The sequence below is a fragment of the Passer montanus genome, unplaced genomic scaffold (assembly GCF_014805655.1).
Source record: "Passer montanus isolate IOZ18808 unplaced genomic scaffold, ASM1480565v1 scaffold17, whole genome shotgun sequence".
Lineage (NCBI taxonomy): Eukaryota > Metazoa > Chordata > Aves > Passeriformes > Passeridae > Passer > Passer montanus.
This window is the reverse complement of record NW_024364270.1, coordinates 6,332,903-6,349,423: the sequence shown is the minus strand read 5'-3', so window position 1 is coordinate 6,349,423 and position 16,521 is coordinate 6,332,903. Positions and strand designations below refer to the sequence as shown.

The 16,521-nt window shown below is 41.3% G+C and overlaps 1 protein-coding gene and 1 long non-coding RNA gene across 3 annotated transcripts in view; both read right to left on the bottom strand.

Moving 5' to 3' along the window:
* Nucleotides 1-2,205: 2,205 nt before the first annotated feature.
* RPS16 (ribosomal protein S16) lies at nucleotides 2,206-5,883 on the bottom strand. The gene is made up of 6 exons (XM_039704111.1): nucleotides 5,786-5,883; nucleotides 5,655-5,710; nucleotides 4,919-5,020; nucleotides 4,151-4,247; nucleotides 2,536-2,583; nucleotides 2,206-2,398 (listed from the first exon to the last, which is right to left on the bottom strand). The coding sequence occupies exons 2-6, from the start codon at nucleotides 5,700-5,702 to the stop codon at nucleotides 2,253-2,255; spliced, it is 441 nt and encodes a 146-aa protein (XP_039560045.1). The 5' UTR covers nucleotides 5,703-5,710; nucleotides 5,786-5,883; the 3' UTR covers nucleotides 2,206-2,252.
* Nucleotides 5,884-12,358: 6,475 nt separating this feature from the next.
* LOC120499764 overlaps nucleotides 12,359-16,521 on the bottom strand; it is a 55,539-nt gene continuing 51,376 nt past the window's right edge. For both annotated transcript variants that reach the window (XR_005626963.1, XR_005626962.1), the window contains one exon: nucleotides 12,359-16,294. This is a non-coding gene — a long non-coding RNA (uncharacterized LOC120499764). The remainder of the gene's footprint in view (nucleotides 16,295-16,521) is intronic.

Here is a 16,521-nt window from a genome sequence, read left to right as displayed (position 1 = left end):
AGTGTGTGGGAATGACATCACTCTGCAGGATTAGTGGGGAATTTTTATAGGATCAGAGTTCTGTTCAGAATGCATTTTTATTATGTTAAGAGTCTTCTGGTTGAAGAAATTACATGCAGATATCATCTCTGAATGTATTAGTAGCAATGCAAGTTTTATTTTCAGCCTTTCCACAGAACAGCAAAACAATAATCCCCAATTGTTAGAAGCTGTTCTGTGAGCAGAAAAACACATTCGTCAGGCTTCCTCATAAGTGTGAAATCCACTCCTAAGGTTACTGGCATCAGGTATTCCACCTCCCCCTGCCTCATTAAGTTTCACACCACCACAACTTTGCATGATCTCTTTTCCCCTCCATCCCACAGATCTAACAGCCAGACAAGAATCAGTTTTGGACAAGCCACAGCATAGTGTATGTATGTGCCAACTGGCAGGCCAGGAAACATCTCCTGAGCAATGAGTGAGCCATTGCTTTTCAGCCACACAGCCAAACAACTAGAGACTTTTATTTTCCCTCAGCTGAAGCTGATTAACATGAAGACACAAGTTTTCACAAAACTCATAGGAATTCAAGAGATCAAACTCAAAGTTAGCTCTGCATAGCATCTTTTCCCTGGAAAGCCAAGCCAAGAGGCTGAGCGTGGCAGTTTTCAGCAGCCCAAGAATTTAAGAGTGCAGGAAGGGGGGACTGAGGAAAGCAAACCATGGATCTTGCCAGACAGGAGTCTGGAATGCAGTATCCCATTTGCTTCACGTAAAACCATAGTCCTGGTATGTGAATTGGTGATAGAGCATACAACACTCTCCTCTGTTTCAACAGGAGCATGAGGTTTGAACACGAGCATTGCACTTCTATTCTAATCATGGAATGCAGTTACTTCGTGGCAGAAGCTGACAGCTAAAATGGGGAGATGGATGCAGAATTCCTTTTTTAGAAGGAATTTGTTTGCTACATATTTAACTCTTGAGTAACTGTGAGGATGGGTACCTTTAATACTCTTCTACTGAAAAAGCAGACCACATGACAAATGCTTAACATTAATAAAAAGCTGTAAGTACCTGTTTTAATAAACTAGTGAAAGGGTGGATTTTACTATTCATTCCAATTCCCCAACACACAAGGGAAGCTTGGTTTGTGGACTGAGTACACTGAAAAAAAAATTCCAGTAAGCAAATTAGAATAACATGCTAAGAGAAAAGCCCAACATTTAAAAATCTCAAGCCAAGGTGCTCCTATTCCAGCACTGCCATACAAGCACACATACACATTAAAATACCAGGCTTGGAGAGCAATAGAGCAGTAGCTGGACTATCAGCATCTTAGTCTCCAGTGTTTCTTCCAGTTCCACTCCAAACTGGTTTACAAACACAGGAAACAGCTCAGGGCTGTACTCACACCGGTTGGGTCAGCTTGTACCCACAGCCTCACTCCATTACTTGCATCTCTTCCAAAGGACAGAATGAGTCTATGTAAGACTCTTGATGGCCCATCCCACACTTACTCAGAATTTAGTTTTTGTCCTTGGGTAAACGGACAGGATCTGAAACTTCTACATTTAATATGCACATCCTGTAGCCAAATTTTTGAAACTTTCCAACTCTTCACCCTTTCTTCCTCCAAGGCTTTCAAATTGCCTCACCTAGCTCATAGCATAAGCAGTTACTCCTCTCGGCTTGTACCGTGTGAACATGTGCCTGAAACATTAATCACTCAGACCTTGATCTATTCTTATAAAACACTATATTTAAGTATTTTAAGTTTCCTACATTTAGATGTACTAGTCCAGGACTCAGTCTCTGCATTATCTGGTAAGGCAAGAGTTCAACACACCTCCCTCCCCTGCCCCAGTAATTACTTTAGTTTTGACAACATTAACTACCAGAAGGGTAAAGACTGAAATGGTCCATGAACAACTGTGTTGTTACATGTGCCTGCAAAACCCAGGATGTGAGCCTTCTTTGTTTGGATAACCACACATTCCTCAACAGAAGACAGATTTTCTTTACTCCTAAAACCCTATCAGAATTACTATGAAAGGATAAAAAACCAACTGCCATCAACCCTCTGATTCTACTGTAACACAAATACCTCTGAGTATCAATCTCAAAACACAGTGAAAAAAATCTATTTACCCACCCAAGAAAATGCAATTTAGAAACATGAAAATTATCAAATTCTTTCTTTTATTGAATTTAGAAACATGAAAATTATCAAATTCTTTTATTGGCTGCCACATGACTAGAGACCCATTTTAACGGTAAGACTTCTGGTAGCGTGCACGAGCACCAGGTCCTCCAAATTTCTTAGATTCACAACGGCGAGGATCTGCAACAAGCAGAGTCCTGTCATACTGGATTAGAATATCCTTGATCTCTTTCTTGGAAGCTTCATCAACATCTGTACAAAAAAGAAAGAAAAGTCTTTAGTTCAAGCAGTTTTACATGGAACAAATCCATATTAATACTTTTTGCAATAAAACAACCAAAAGCCATAGACTTCCACTTAAATCTAATGAAACAATCAAAGTTACTTACATTTTTGATAGTAAGCCACCAAAGCTTTGGAAATAGCTTGACGGATAGCTGTTAAACAAAGATAAAAGATCAGTAACAACTGCAAATCTATTTAAAATTTAAACACAAAGTGTCAGTTAACTGAGAAATGTGCTATTTTGCTCACTGCCAAATTGTCCTTTCTCTCCTTCATATCCCCTCCCACACAGTCCATGTGACCCTTACTTTGGCAAATCTGAAGAAATCTGTGCCAAGAGGCCACCCACAGTTCATTTGTCGATTTGACAGCTGCCAGCTAGCCAAGAAATTGCACAAGGCTGTCTGATCACCTCCTCTCCCAAGTACTAATGTACGTTCATCTTCTATCTACAAGCAGTCAACTTTCAAAACCATCAGAAACACAGTTCTCTGAAATGTCTATACTTGTCAACAAAGATAAAATTGATTGTGTGTTGAAAGACTTAAGGATGCAAAAGGGACAACAGGATGGTCTGAGCGCTAGAACATGGCAACACAAACTAGCATAAGAACACTAATCAGAACTCAAACCAGGAGAATGGGAGTAACTGTCAGGATGTTGTTACACTTATCTGTCAAAATATTAACATCAGGATTTTGATTAAAATATGAATGCTCTGAAAAACAAATGGTATTGGTATTGAGTTTGGGCCTGAAATTTGCCTGGTTTTTATGCAGCTCCACTTCACTAACTACATCCAAATTAAGAGTAGAACAAATCTATCTGCTGTAAAGATGAACTCTTAAGATCAGCTAATGCAAACATATTCCCAGCCTTCCCTGCAAAGAGAAAACTGCCTAGCTTTGCTCATACTGAAAAGATGCTTCTGAGCAACATGGAAATATACAACTAAGGACATAATTTCTAAATTAATGCTAAACCTCTCCTAAAATCCTTGTGCTCAGCTGCATATAAGCTATCCTGTCACTTCACAATGTAAAGGTAGTTCCCAAGCGTTTCGTCAAAACTTGATTTTGCTTCACTGAGCTCGTTCTGTTGCAGCTTTGCACATAAAATATAATCAACCACATTTGCACAGTGGAGAAAGAACAGTTTGGCAAGTCACTGTTCCAAACTTAAGCCTATTAAATAGGTGGCCGCACTGGGTCTGGCTGAGATGATTTTTATCTCATGGCAGCTCTCATCTGGTTTGTGCTCTGGCTACAGTCGAGCAGGGCTCACACAGCATCAAGGCTGCGCCTACAAGGTATCTCCATCACCATTAGGCTGGGAGTGGGCAAGATCCTGAGGGAACATAGCCAGGACAGCTAACATCCAAACTGACCAGAGGGGGTATTTCATACCAGAGAATGTCTGCTCAGCAGTAAAAGCAAAGGAAGAGCAACTGCAACTGGTATTGAGGCCCCACTTCCCAGGAAGTGTCTGAACACTGCCTGCTGATGGAAGCCTTTAGTCTTGCCTTTGCTTCAGTGCACAGCCTTTACTTTTGCTTTATTAATCTGCATTCATCTTGACCCACAACTTTTTTCAATCTTATTTTCTAACCCTCCCCATCAAGATAAAGAGTGATATAGCAGCTTGGGGTCATCAGGCATCCAGCCAGTGTCAACTCACCAGAGTGGCTTCACCCATGCCAGCCCAGCCCACAAACCTTACCATAGATTTGTGCTACGTGGCCACCACCCTTCACACGGACTCTGATGTCAACACCAGCAAACCGTTCCTTCCCCAGGAGGAGGACAGGTTCAAGCAGCTGGGAAAGGAAACACAAAGAGAATTCATTTGTAATGAGGATCAGAGCTTGCAGTTGCTTTACCAAATGTGATGTTATTGAATCTTCTGAATAACGGAGCCTTGATTTTAAAAGCACACACCCAGGTCAAGTGCACCTCCTGCAGAGTTCTCTGACATCTACTAGTGCTGTCATAAGACATTTACTGAAGTCTTTGGTTTATTTAAGTTTCAAATATCTTACGGGCAAAGCACACGTACATGGGATTTAAGAACAAGAGAAGAGTTTAACTAGAATATTATAACTACATACATAAATTAAATCAAGTTGATTAAAACTAAAGACCTGAAGTAGTTTGTAGGCAATTTTCTTCACTATTCTATTTATTATACTTTATAGTTATCTAAACAGTTTCAGAGTCTGTCAGCATTGTTCAGGAGCTATTGTATAAAGTTCTAAATAACTTTTTAAAATGAGGGCTTCAAGTCACTTATTTCCATTCAGAAAGTGGATAGGAAGTGCAAAAAATACTTCACATTAAGTGAAACCTGTTAAGCAACCCCCCCCCCCCATCACAGAAGTGCAGTTTACTGAATTTTCATTGTACTTGCAGTAGGACAAGTCACTTGTCTCCACTGTGAAGTAATTACATGTATAAAGGGGAAGCAGGCAGAGGCTGGGTGGATGCTTACTTTATACTGCAGAGTTCTGGGCTCAATCATTTCCAGAGGTCTTCCATTAACTTTAATGAGGCCATTCCCTCTCTTGCAGTGGGCAACAGCTGTTGCAGTTTTCTAAAAATCCAAAGGCGTATTAACACAGCGTTTTATTTTTGCACGAGCAGCAGTTTCATTTTAACAATTGAGCAGCCCTTGTCTTATGCCCCAGACTAACATTATGCACTAAATGAAACTGTGTGTCTCCCTACACTTCCAGGTATAATCACAGTGTTAATATAAGTTTCAGTGTTTCATTTATTGAGTTTGTTGAGTTACAAGACTTAGTTGAATACGAAAGAAAGACCCCTCTGGTCTACAACACTGTAGTTTTGTGGCTCGTTTTCTCACAAGAGACTGGTACCGTGAATTATTCGAGACGCTGCATTCCATCCAACATGGTGAACTTTACCTTCCTGCCACCACCTCACAACGTGCCCCTCCGATACCGGCAATGGTGAGCCAGGCCTCTGCAGGCCGGGGCGGCAGCGGCGGCCACTCCGGCAGACTCCGGCGAAGGCCGCGCAGAGCCAGCCCCGAGGGGAGCAAACCCTTCCTCGGCCCCAGCTCCGCAGCGCACCGGGGACAGGCGCGCCGCGGCAGCCACCGAGCGGGACACGTGGGCTGCGCGGCCGGACGCCTGGCCGGCCCTCCCGCGGCCGGGCCCCGCCGCGAGGAGCAGATGCTGCGGGCCGCCACGCCCGCGCCTCACCTTTCGTCCGAAGACCTGGACGCTCTGCAGGGGACCCTTGGCCGGCATGGCTGCTCCTGCAAGAGAGAGGCAGCGGCGTGAGCGCGGGCCGTGAGCGCGGGCCGGGGCGGGCGGAGCGCGCCGACACTCACCCGTCCTCGGCGGCGGCTCCGCGGAAAGGCCGCACGGGGCTGCCGCGCCTCCGATCAGGGGCGCCGCGCCGCAAAGCACAGCGCCATCACTTCCGCCAGCGCGACAGAGAGCACGGCCGCCTCCGCCCGCCTGGCGCGCTTTGCGGCAGGCGGAGTGGCGCTGCGCGGGCCGAGCCGGACCGGGCGGGGGGAGCGCTGAGCTGAGGGAGCCCTGAGCCGGGGGGAGCCCTGAGCCGGGGGCAGCCCTGAGCTGCGGGAGCCCTGAGCCGGGTGGAGCCCTGAGCCGAGGGGAGCGCTGAGCTGAGGGAGCCCTGAGGGGAGCCCTGAGCCGGGGGCGGCCCTGAGCCGAGGGGAGCGCTGAGCTGAGGAAGCCCTGAGCCGGGGGCAGCGCTGAGCCGGGGGGAGCCCTGAATGAGGGAGCCCTGAGCCGGGGGCAGCCCTGAGCCGGGGGGAGCCCTGAGCTGCGGGAGCCGTGCAGAGAGCCCGGGCAGCCCGGCACGGGCAGCCCGGCACGGGCCCCTCCGCTGCTGACACCGCACCTTGCTGGGCCCCTGTCACAAAGCAGAACCTAGGTGGGCTCCGGCTGTAAGGAGAGCAAAACGGTGCCGTGCCCGAAAGGCAGTCGCTCTTTGAGCCTCCTAGAGATGCAGCGATACAAACTCCATGGCTTGTATAACTTTGAACGCTGGAGAAGATGAAGCAGTAAGCCCTGTATTCACTTCTAGCACTGTATACTGACACATATTCAGAAAATGCCTTACAGCCACTTAAATACTCAGGGATGGTTATATCTAAGATCACCTCAATTCTCTTTAGATTTCGTGCACTCAGGCAACCCCATCAAATTTATCTTCTGTCTTCGTTTTTTTCTTGTTTAATATCTGTCATAAAGCATGGAATTTAAGTCACTTTCAGACTGAAAATATTTTACTTCTAATGTGGTAGTATTTAGTATGCAAAATTTTCCAGAAGGACAAAAGGAGAATGAATCTGTTGATGAAGCGAGGTCACGCTTCTTAGACATTTTAAATGATAGAGATTTAAATTACTATGATGATTAGAAAGTTGACTGCTCAAATGAAACAATCGGTTCCTTTGTCTTTGGACAGGATTTTAAATACTGAACATTAGTCATCAGTCATGTGAGGATTTAAACAAGCACTTAGCTTTATGCAATTTGAGTGATTAGTTCTGTTCAAGTGAATAGAACTGTGCAGAACGTGTAAGATTTAGCACATCTCAAACCCTCAATTGTACCAAGCTTTAACATGTGATCCAAACAGTGATTGCTTTTTTAAGGCTGTTTCCTAAGGAGCAGTGTTTATGCAGTCACTCGTGTCTATCATCCAGTCTTTCCCTATCTTGGGAGGAAGGGGAATGGTCACCTCCCTGTTTCAGTTAGTTCTTGAAGATGAGGGGAAATTTCAGAAGCAATACAGGTTTTACGTGTTTGGTGAAAATAGGTGGCTCAGCACCAGAGAGATCTTTAACTTGTGCAATGAAAGCAGCTGCAGGAGCTGGAATATTGAGACATAAAACCTTTATTTAGGTGAAAAAGAGAAAACATAATACCTGATTAACCCAGATAGACAAAAAGGTTCAGCCAATACTTCTGATCAACCCAAAGGTGCTCCATTAGTAATTCAGTTTTGTTGGGTGTCCAGGGAACTTTCAAAGAAAAAGAAAGAAACTAAATCTATTTCCTGTGTGGACATTATCTAAGGTCTGCTACTGAAGACCTGTGTTTTAATATGAAGTATACCATTAAACAGGTATTTTTAACATCTCTAAAACTACATTTTGGGAGCATACTTTCTTAGGTTCTTTAAAATTCATCCTCATTTGAGTTCATCGGCTGCATGATCTTCCTGCAACTGGAAGCAATCATCCTAGGCTGTGTGAAAGCCAGGGATATGCCTACATACACGTATCTTTCTGACTTCTGTTAGCAAAAGAAGACTAACCAACATATAGTGATGAGTTTGCCTGGAAGATAAGGTTAAAGGCTTGGTGCTGCTTGCTCCCTTTGCTTTCTAGCATAAAAACAGGAATAAGAGCTAAGAGGTTGTAGGCTGTGTAACATTGTAAGAGTTAATTGGAACATGAATAGCACAAAACAAGGAGAAAAAAAAAAAGAAACCCCTCAGGTAAGACACTGTACTTGTACGAAAAGTACCAGCACTAACAATATCCCTATTTAGTTTTACTGAGCACAGAGTACTTTAAAATGGTAATATATCTCAGATTTCAAAAGGAATACATGGTAAGTATCTGCAAGCACCACCTACAAACTCTTGTGTTCACTTCATTTTTATTTGTGAAATAATTGCACCTGTGGAATGTAAGGCATTTGTTTGGTGGCCTTCTTTTTTTTTTTTTTTAACCTGATTTTGTACCAATGTGAGGACTCCTATAGTGAATAATCAGACCCAGAGAAATTAAGGCATGTTTGCTGGTAAACCACTCTTAGCAAAAAGAGCATTTCATAAAAAGCTGGAAGGTTTGTACTCATTGTACTCATATAGGTCGTTTTATTATTTCCTATTAGAAGGAAAACTATTTGGATTTTACTGAAATGTAAGTACTTTATTTCACAGTTGTTCTACTAATTCTGCACAGATGATGTGTTGTCTATCTTTGTAGCAACAAGATTCTTACAACTACTGAATCTTATGTGGGCATTTAGTGAGGCTTTAAGGGATTGAGAGTCTCACTTGCTGACCTCCTCAGCTGCTTTGGCCCCATTGCAGGCTGTGATGCAAGGTGCTGCTGTGACCTGCTCATCTCCCAGAGTCTTCTGGAAACAGTGAGGGTATGGCAGCAGGATGTAGCACTGTAAGGAATGTGTCTGACAGCCACTCCAGTTGTTTATTCACTTTGTGACAGGAGCACAAACCTTGTGTATATAACATGGCTCCACCGGGAGGAGGGCTGGAAGGGAATGGCAGAGGTGGACAGAGGTGAGATGAGCAGAGCCAATGAGTTGGGCTGAGGAGAGCAGCAATGAATCTTTCCTTGGAAATTTGCCAGTGTGGAGCATAGTGCCACACTGCAGTCCAAAACCTGCAGGACAGAACCTGTGTGTCAGTCCACTGCCCACCATCACTGTCAGGCTGATGCAGTGCAACCCGTGAATTTTAAATTTAAATGTCTTTGTTACTTGAATGCTCACAATTTATTTGGCAACACAGGAGTCGAATATATTGAAGATTTTAGTGACTCATATGCTTGTGTGGGGTTTGTTTTTTCTGGGATTTTATGTAGTTTGGAATTTAAAACAGCAAGTGACTGGAATTCCATGTGAAATCATGATGTTAGTTCTCCACTCAGATCTTGTTCTGTTTGAAATGAAATTCAAATTTCATTTGAATTTAAGTTCAGAAGGTAAACATTCAAAGAGGACAGCATTTGAGCTTCCATTTAGCACGGAATTATGTAGCTGCCAGGAGTGTAAGGCAACAAAGAGTCGAGGTCGGTATGTTAAAAAGGCCAGCTGTAATGTGGCTCTAAATTTCCTCCTGTTTAAAGAGGAGAGTAAATGCTCTCAATGGAAAATAATGGGAGAAATAGTGAGATTATCTTCCTCATGTATCATTTAAAACATTAATAGAAAGGTAAGAGCTATGGCAAAATATAATCAGTTACTTCTACATATATTGTCATAGGAAATAAAATTCTTGTGAAAGTAAAGGAACATTTAGGGGAAATAGAAAGAAACATTCTTCTACATAGTCCATAATAACATTTTAAAAGATCCACGCCTTCTACCAAATTGTCCCAATTTGCAATTGATTGTACTTTGTAGGATTTTGTGTGGTTTTTTTTAGCAGAGTGGATAATTTTAACTAGGGAACAGATTTGTTCAGATTTCATGCATTGTAAACAAAGCAAATTCTCTGAAGTTTTTACTTCAGAGAGCAAAATCATCTCTTCAGAAGGCAGTGTTGTTCTTGTACAGTTTTGTATCTTTTGAAAATTAGTGGATTCCTTCACTAGGAAGTATTAAGTATTTCAGGAAAGAAGATACTGACATCCTTTTTGATGGCAGATTTTATAATCTGAGAGGTCTGGGATAGCAGAATATAGTTCTCATATTACAGTTTGCAACTGATGCATGTTTGATGATAAAGTGTAATTAGCTAATGGATCCCATTATTTCTGAGGCTTGCTTTTCACGGATTGTATTCATCCAGGCAGCAGCTGAAGAGTTTTCTAAACTCAATTAGTGCAAGAATGCTGTGGCCAATGGAAAAATGTTTGATGCATGCCAGAAAACAAATCTTCCCAGCTCTTGGAAATATGTTCTGAAAACAAATATGGATCACAAAAGATTTTCATAGCAATACTTTTTTCCTAAAATATATTTAAAATCTAAAGCAAAATTTTTGGTTTAATTATTCTTCTCAAATGAAGCTCTGTAGCATAAGCTTTGGAACATAAGGATGTGGGTTATCCTGATTGGTGTGAATACTATCTCCCATTTGCAGGTTAAAAATGTTAATGTTGCATTGAGATTGAGAACATGAGATGATTTGTAATGTAGAAATTGATAGTGATAGGCTTATTCACACTGAAATGCAATGCATGTAAATAATTAGCAATACAATAGTTTACTTAGGACCAAGCTTAGCATTGCTGCTTGGGAAAAAACACAATTAATGATTGTCTTAACTTTCATTTTGAATGAATAGGCTAGGTCTTTCAGTACAATAAACAGCAGAAGTACAAAGCCCATCTTGTCTGAACATACAGATAAAGATTAAGGCTCATTGTTTCAACTCTGTTACCTGAATGGTTGCTGAAATCTGAAAAAAGTTGTAACTTAAATTTGCAACATGAATCCTATTTACAGTGGCTGGAAGTTTGTGTAAACAGTTTACCTACTAACTTTCCAGATGGAAAGTTATGGCTCATTTTAGAATCTGTCTATATGATAGAGACTAAAATTGAATGATCTAGGATTTAGACTTGGAATATACGGCTGATCTCTCTTGCAGCATAAAAGGCTTTAGTGAAATCTATGACAGCAAATTAGAATTAAAACTCTTCTCTGCATTCACAGAAGCTGCTTTTAAGTATGAGTGCGTGAGCTCACACACTCACACTTTTGTATGTCAACAGGAATCAAAGCTGCAAGAAGCTGACCTGGCAACAGCCCAGTACCCCCAAGCTACACTAATAAGCAAAGAAGTAAATAGAATCACGTACATGAAACAATTTATTTTTTTTAGAACAGAACAGCATCTCCAAGCTTCCTGCTGTATTTTGCTGCCCCTGGAGGCTGCTTCTCAGTTTAGTTCCCATTTTTAGAAACTAAACACAGCAGGGTCCAGTGGGATCCAGCTGCCCTCTCAACTCTTCTGCAGAAAGAGAAGTCCTGCGTCTTAACTTCTGCAGGGCTATTTGGATCCTTTCTACTTTCTTATATTAAAGAAATATGAGGAAGAATGACTGTAGAAATAGACACCTATTTCACACCTAAAAATACAAGCTTTTTGCTCCAGTTGGCTTAATTATGTTCACATTGCAAATACAGTTCTGCACTCCATGATCCATCGGTCTATACTTCTCTTTAAATCACACATTTGATCTAATACATGCAGAAAGTTGCTGACTTCTAGTAGATAAAAAAGTGCAATCATTGTTATCGACTACAGAAAAAGCCTTAAATATGCACACATTTACTTTGCTGAAACATCACTCATGGTTTAGAGCAGAAAGAGATAGGCTTCTGTGAAGTTATATTAATATCTACTGAGGTAATTTCTATTTCTGATTTTGAATGTTTGTTGTTTCAAGTGAAACATTTTCCATTGCCTGTGGTAAGAGAGCAGATTAGGCAGAAGTATCAGAGCTCGTGAACTGTTGTGTACTTACTGACCTACCAGAGAGCTGAGACATTTTCTTCAGAAACTGGAGTAGTTGAACTCTAAAGGAGAATGAACCCTTTTGGCAAGTCTTTCTAAGGGCTCTGGATGGAAAATCTTGTGTTTATGAAACAGAGAGAGCAGGCAGAAACGTAGTGACCGTTCAGCTTGTAGAATTAAGGGAAAATAATAGCGCATTTTATTCACACAGAGCCGAACACAGCTAGTTTATCTGGACGCTGTGTGCTGTCAGGAATCATGGAATTGTCAAACACAGCAGAGTACCTGTCTGGTGTAGGATTGACAAAGTGGTTGTTGCCAATTACCAGCTGTAGCTCTTGAACTGAAACAATCCTCAGTGCCTTGTTATGTGATAATAGTTGATGCATTTTAAAGTAATCTATCCATTCTCACCTAGTCCTTTGTTCAGAGACCGCAGAGAAGTCGTAGAGTCTTGTATCTCCTGCTTCTTCTGTAGTTCATTCCTCCACTGTTCCCAAGAGAATCTAGCCCATAATATCTACACACTAGGAGATCTACACAGTTCACAGAAACACAAACACATGCACTATTACAACACACGTATTAAAGTGACATTTTTTTACAAGATCAAAAACAGATAGAAAAAATGAGGGGCTGTGGGAAAGCTTTTACCGAATAAAAATGTCTGTGGAGGCTTGCTCATATGTGGGCCTGTGAATAACACTCAGGAGACTATAAACTTTAGACAAGCCAGATGGTTAGACAGCAAACCAGATGCTTTTATTTATGAAGACAAAGTTCACATTTTGTAAGGTACTTTGTTCTTCTAGAGAAGGTTTCACACACAAAGTAAAATAATTATATATATGTCCTGTAATGATTGACTGGAACATTCATACAGATAAAGTCTCATCCAGTAGTCCATTGTTCTTTCAGTACCTGAAGAAATTACCTGAATTTGTGTCAGGAGAGGTTTAGGTTGGATATTAGAAGCAGGTTTTTCACCCAGAGGGTGGCTGGGCACTGGAACAGACTGCCCAGGGAAGTGGCAGAGTCACCTGCAGGTGTTTAGAAGAGGTGTTTAGAAGATGTGGTACTTAGGAAATGTTTTAGTGTTGGGTTTGGCAGTATTGGGTTTATAGTTGGACTTGATGATCTTAAAGGTCCTTTCTGACACAGATGATTCTGTGATTTTATGGTTGGTGCCTCTAGTTTTACACATGAAAGACTCAGTTGATGCTGACTTGCAAAGTCTTGTCAAATGAAGGAGTTTGGAGTAAGGTAAGTACAGAAATACAAGCATTGGTGATTTTATACCACGCAAAAATCAGTGGTTAGATTGGAAATTAATGCCAGATTTCAAAAATGTTTAAAATATATATGAGATGTAGATGCCTAAATCTCAAAGGAATACAAAACCTCTGCCTTTAGGTAACTTAGGCACCTGAGTTCTGTTTGCAGAATGACATAGATTCATAGTTTAGATCGAACTGAAAGTTAAGCTTTTTTAAGTTCCTCTACCTTTTGTAATTATGACTTTTGTTCATTATAATTGGAAATCTTTGGTACATTTATTTTCCATCTAGCATGCTGTCTGTATCAAGGGGAGTAAACATTTCTGTTCTACCCATTCCATTATTTTGAGGGGTTTGAAAGGAAACAGATCAAGGATCTCACAGACACGCCAGGGTTGTGCTTGGGACAAATACATCAGGGTGTTAAGGGTTTAAAAAGTGTATTCCATTGGATTTAAAGATGCTCTGAACTGTTATTCTTAGTTATTCTTATATAAGCACTTTTCCTTTTTTTTCTTTTTTTTTTTTTTTTAAGATTGGGGTTAAAAGCTCTTCAAGTCTGTTTATTATGCATTCTGGACTCAGTGGCTAGTTGTTTATTTTAAGAGTTAAAATATTTTGAAAGAAGGTCCCATGTAATCTCTACCATGTAATTCCATTCCATGGTCAGCAGCATTTTAAATAGGTAAACCAAAACCATAAATTTTCACAAGCTCCTGTTGTCCCAAATGATGTTTAATGGTAATTATGTTTTTGCCTCTTTATATCAAGCTGATATAAATACTTTTTTATCCATAGACAGCACTCAGTTTCAGATCTGTTGATGTTCAGTTTGACTATACTTGGTGTTTATATGTTTTTCACTAAAATCATAGAAAACTTGAAATTTTCTGTATTGTATTAATTTTTGAAATGTCATTCATACAGTTCGTATGTAACAGAAATAATATTAATATTGCTTTAATAAAATACTAAAATGTGATACAGCAATTTATGATTTTGAACAAAATATTCTGCAGTTAGTTGTATGTCATGATCTTGCAAGATATTTGCCTTTCAACAGCTTAAAAGGCAAACCGTCATTTGTGCAAAAAGAAAAAGAGACCATCTCTGTGTGATCTCAAGCTGTGCACACATGAATTTGCTCTATGCAGTGATCAAATCCTCCGAATATAAAGACTTAAACAAACTAACCTATAGTTGTGATTGAACATGCACAGAGTCCTTGCCTTCAGCATCAGGAGCTGCAGTTTTAATTTAACAATTTAATTCAGTGCCTTTATTGATTGCTCACAATGAGGCCATTTGGAAACCGTAGCAACAGAAACCTTCCTTTATATAGAGCAATGTCAATGCAGGCTTGCCTGCTTAGAGGTTGAAAAGCACATTTTATCTAAATTCTTCATATTCCTGTTAATGTCTGCGAGTTTGGATTTCAAATTTGTTGGCATATGTCCCTGAGTTATGATGTGACAACTGTTCAATAGGTAGATGTGGTCCAAACAGCATAACACTACTCTAAAGAATGTATGCAGTTATTCTTTCCCAAATGTCCAGAAGAAACAACTACTTTATGGGATGTTCTGAGAATGAAAAATTAATATTGAAATGCATTTTCTTTCAGCTGTTCCTGCATTAACTCTCCATAAGAAAGGCTGGGCAGAGGGTTTCACTCGAGCTATACTATAAGGAGCAATTGATGATTTCACATGTGACTCTTGCATAACCATCTAGTGATCAGAGCTTCAGTTGTTCTAATCTGATCTAGATTTGAAATCAGTTCACATAAAGTGACCTTTGCAGCTTCTGTCATCTGTTTGGAGTCCTGTAGAATGCTTTCTACTGAAGGCTTCCTCAAACACAACTGAAAACTGTAGTCGGTGATCTATTTAATCATATTCCACTCCACATATGTATTCCTTCCATCTCTTCCCTCCTTGCTAATTCTCTCCGAACCCTTTTTCCCTTTGCCTCTCTTTGTTTTGTCAGAGGGTTGTGACAAGCAGCCTGGAACAGACTCAGTGCTGATGTGTGTGGGTGGCAGGAGATGGGGAGGGGGAAGCTGGCTAGTGTGCAGCCCAGTGTAGCTGTGATAGTCCTTGTGGTATGGAGAGCGGGAGCACCCTGGGTTGGCACTAATGCCAGCTGCCATGGGGGTGAATGCTAATGCTTCTGTGGCTTTTCCCTCACCACCGAGCAAGACCTGCACCTCAAATATAGGGGAAAGGCTACAGTGAAGTGTGTTTGCACTAACTCAAATCTGTCGCTACTTACCTGTACTAAAGAACAACTAGAAATCAGCTGATTTGTACTACTGTCATGGACTCAAAAATAATGCTTGAAAAAATACTGCTACAAACTTCAACATGAATGCTAAAAGCAATGGTTTTCAATGTGACTTTGTCAGGGAGCAGGAGGACTGGGGTAGCTCCTTGAGGTGGGAAGAGTCAGGAGCTGAGCATGACCCCAGCACAGGCAGTGCCTCACCAAACGGGCACCATCCTATGGCATCTGAGCTGGGGGTTGGTGGTGTTGTCCATTTCACAATTTTATATTATTTTAGTTTTCCAAGCATGGCTTACTTTTTATTTTGTCTGTTTCTGAAAATCCTGCAAGCCCTGCACAACACCCACTTACCAAAAGAAATACTGGCTTGAACTGTTGACAGTTTAATATAAAAGTATTGTGGATTGATTAACTCTTTTGAGCTACAGCCCTTTTGAACTGTTCCATGGCTCCTTCAGTAGCCATAGCTGGCAGTTTGAGCAGCACTGCTCTAGCCAATAGTTTATATTGTCAGCAAACTGCTTTGTTAATAAAAAAAAATAAGTAAGCAGGCATCTTTCTTGAACATGAAACCACTTTTACTGAGATGCCTGCTGGCATTAAGATAACCAAAAAATTTATTTGTAGTGAAATTGTCTCTAGAGGCCTCCACTACCCTGAAGTGTTTGTTGTCCTCTCCTTAGGCACGTGCATCCGGCGTCACCCACAACCAAGAGACTTGAAAAGAAACAGGAATCCGCCAGTGGTGGGTGGGGACAAAAGCTGTGGGGCTGCCAAAGGGAGCTGGTAAAGGACAAGCAAACAGTGAGAAGCAGAGTTGGTCTGAGCTCTCACCTACAGCCATCTTCACTGACTTCCACTCCCCATGAGAGTTTAGATTTCTCAGTTACCAAATTGTCATAGACGCTTACGTGCATTTTTTTTTTCCTTTTCCTGTGCTTCGTTCACAGTAGGTTATTTCTGCTGCCCTGGGAGAGTGGAAGGAAGCTCCAGCTGTTTTTTTCCCGTCCATCTTACAGCCCCAACAGAACCCTGGCTGTGCCAGCTTGATTTGCACGCTGGAGGCTCCCACTGCCATCCTGTAAAGAGATACAGGGGATTTAGGGTTCTTGCTTGTAACTCGCTCCACAACACTGAAATATGTGCCTTCTTGTACAATCTATACCCACTTCTGTATTTAGGATACTTTAGCCCCATGTATTGAATGTTTGTCTCACACACACACACAAATATGTGTGTCTTGGTTTCGACACAGTTATGATCCAGCTTCACTAGTTTGCTTAATCTGCTTTGTGGCACTTCAGCA

Bases quoted from the DNA above. Each gene is read 5' to 3' on its own strand.
- RPS16 (XM_039704111.1), bottom strand. From the start codon at position 5,702: ATGCCGGCCAAGGGTCCCCTGCAGAGCGTCCAGGTCTTCGGACGAAAG. The intron at 4,248-4,918 runs GTAAGCATCCAC...TTCCTTTCCCAG, and splicing joins CCAGAACTCTGCAGTATAAA to CTGCTTGAACCTGTCCTCCT. The intron at 2,399-2,535 runs GTAAGTAACTTT...TTTTTTGTACAG, and splicing joins GGTGGCTTACTATCAAAAAT to ATGTTGATGAAGCTTCCAAG.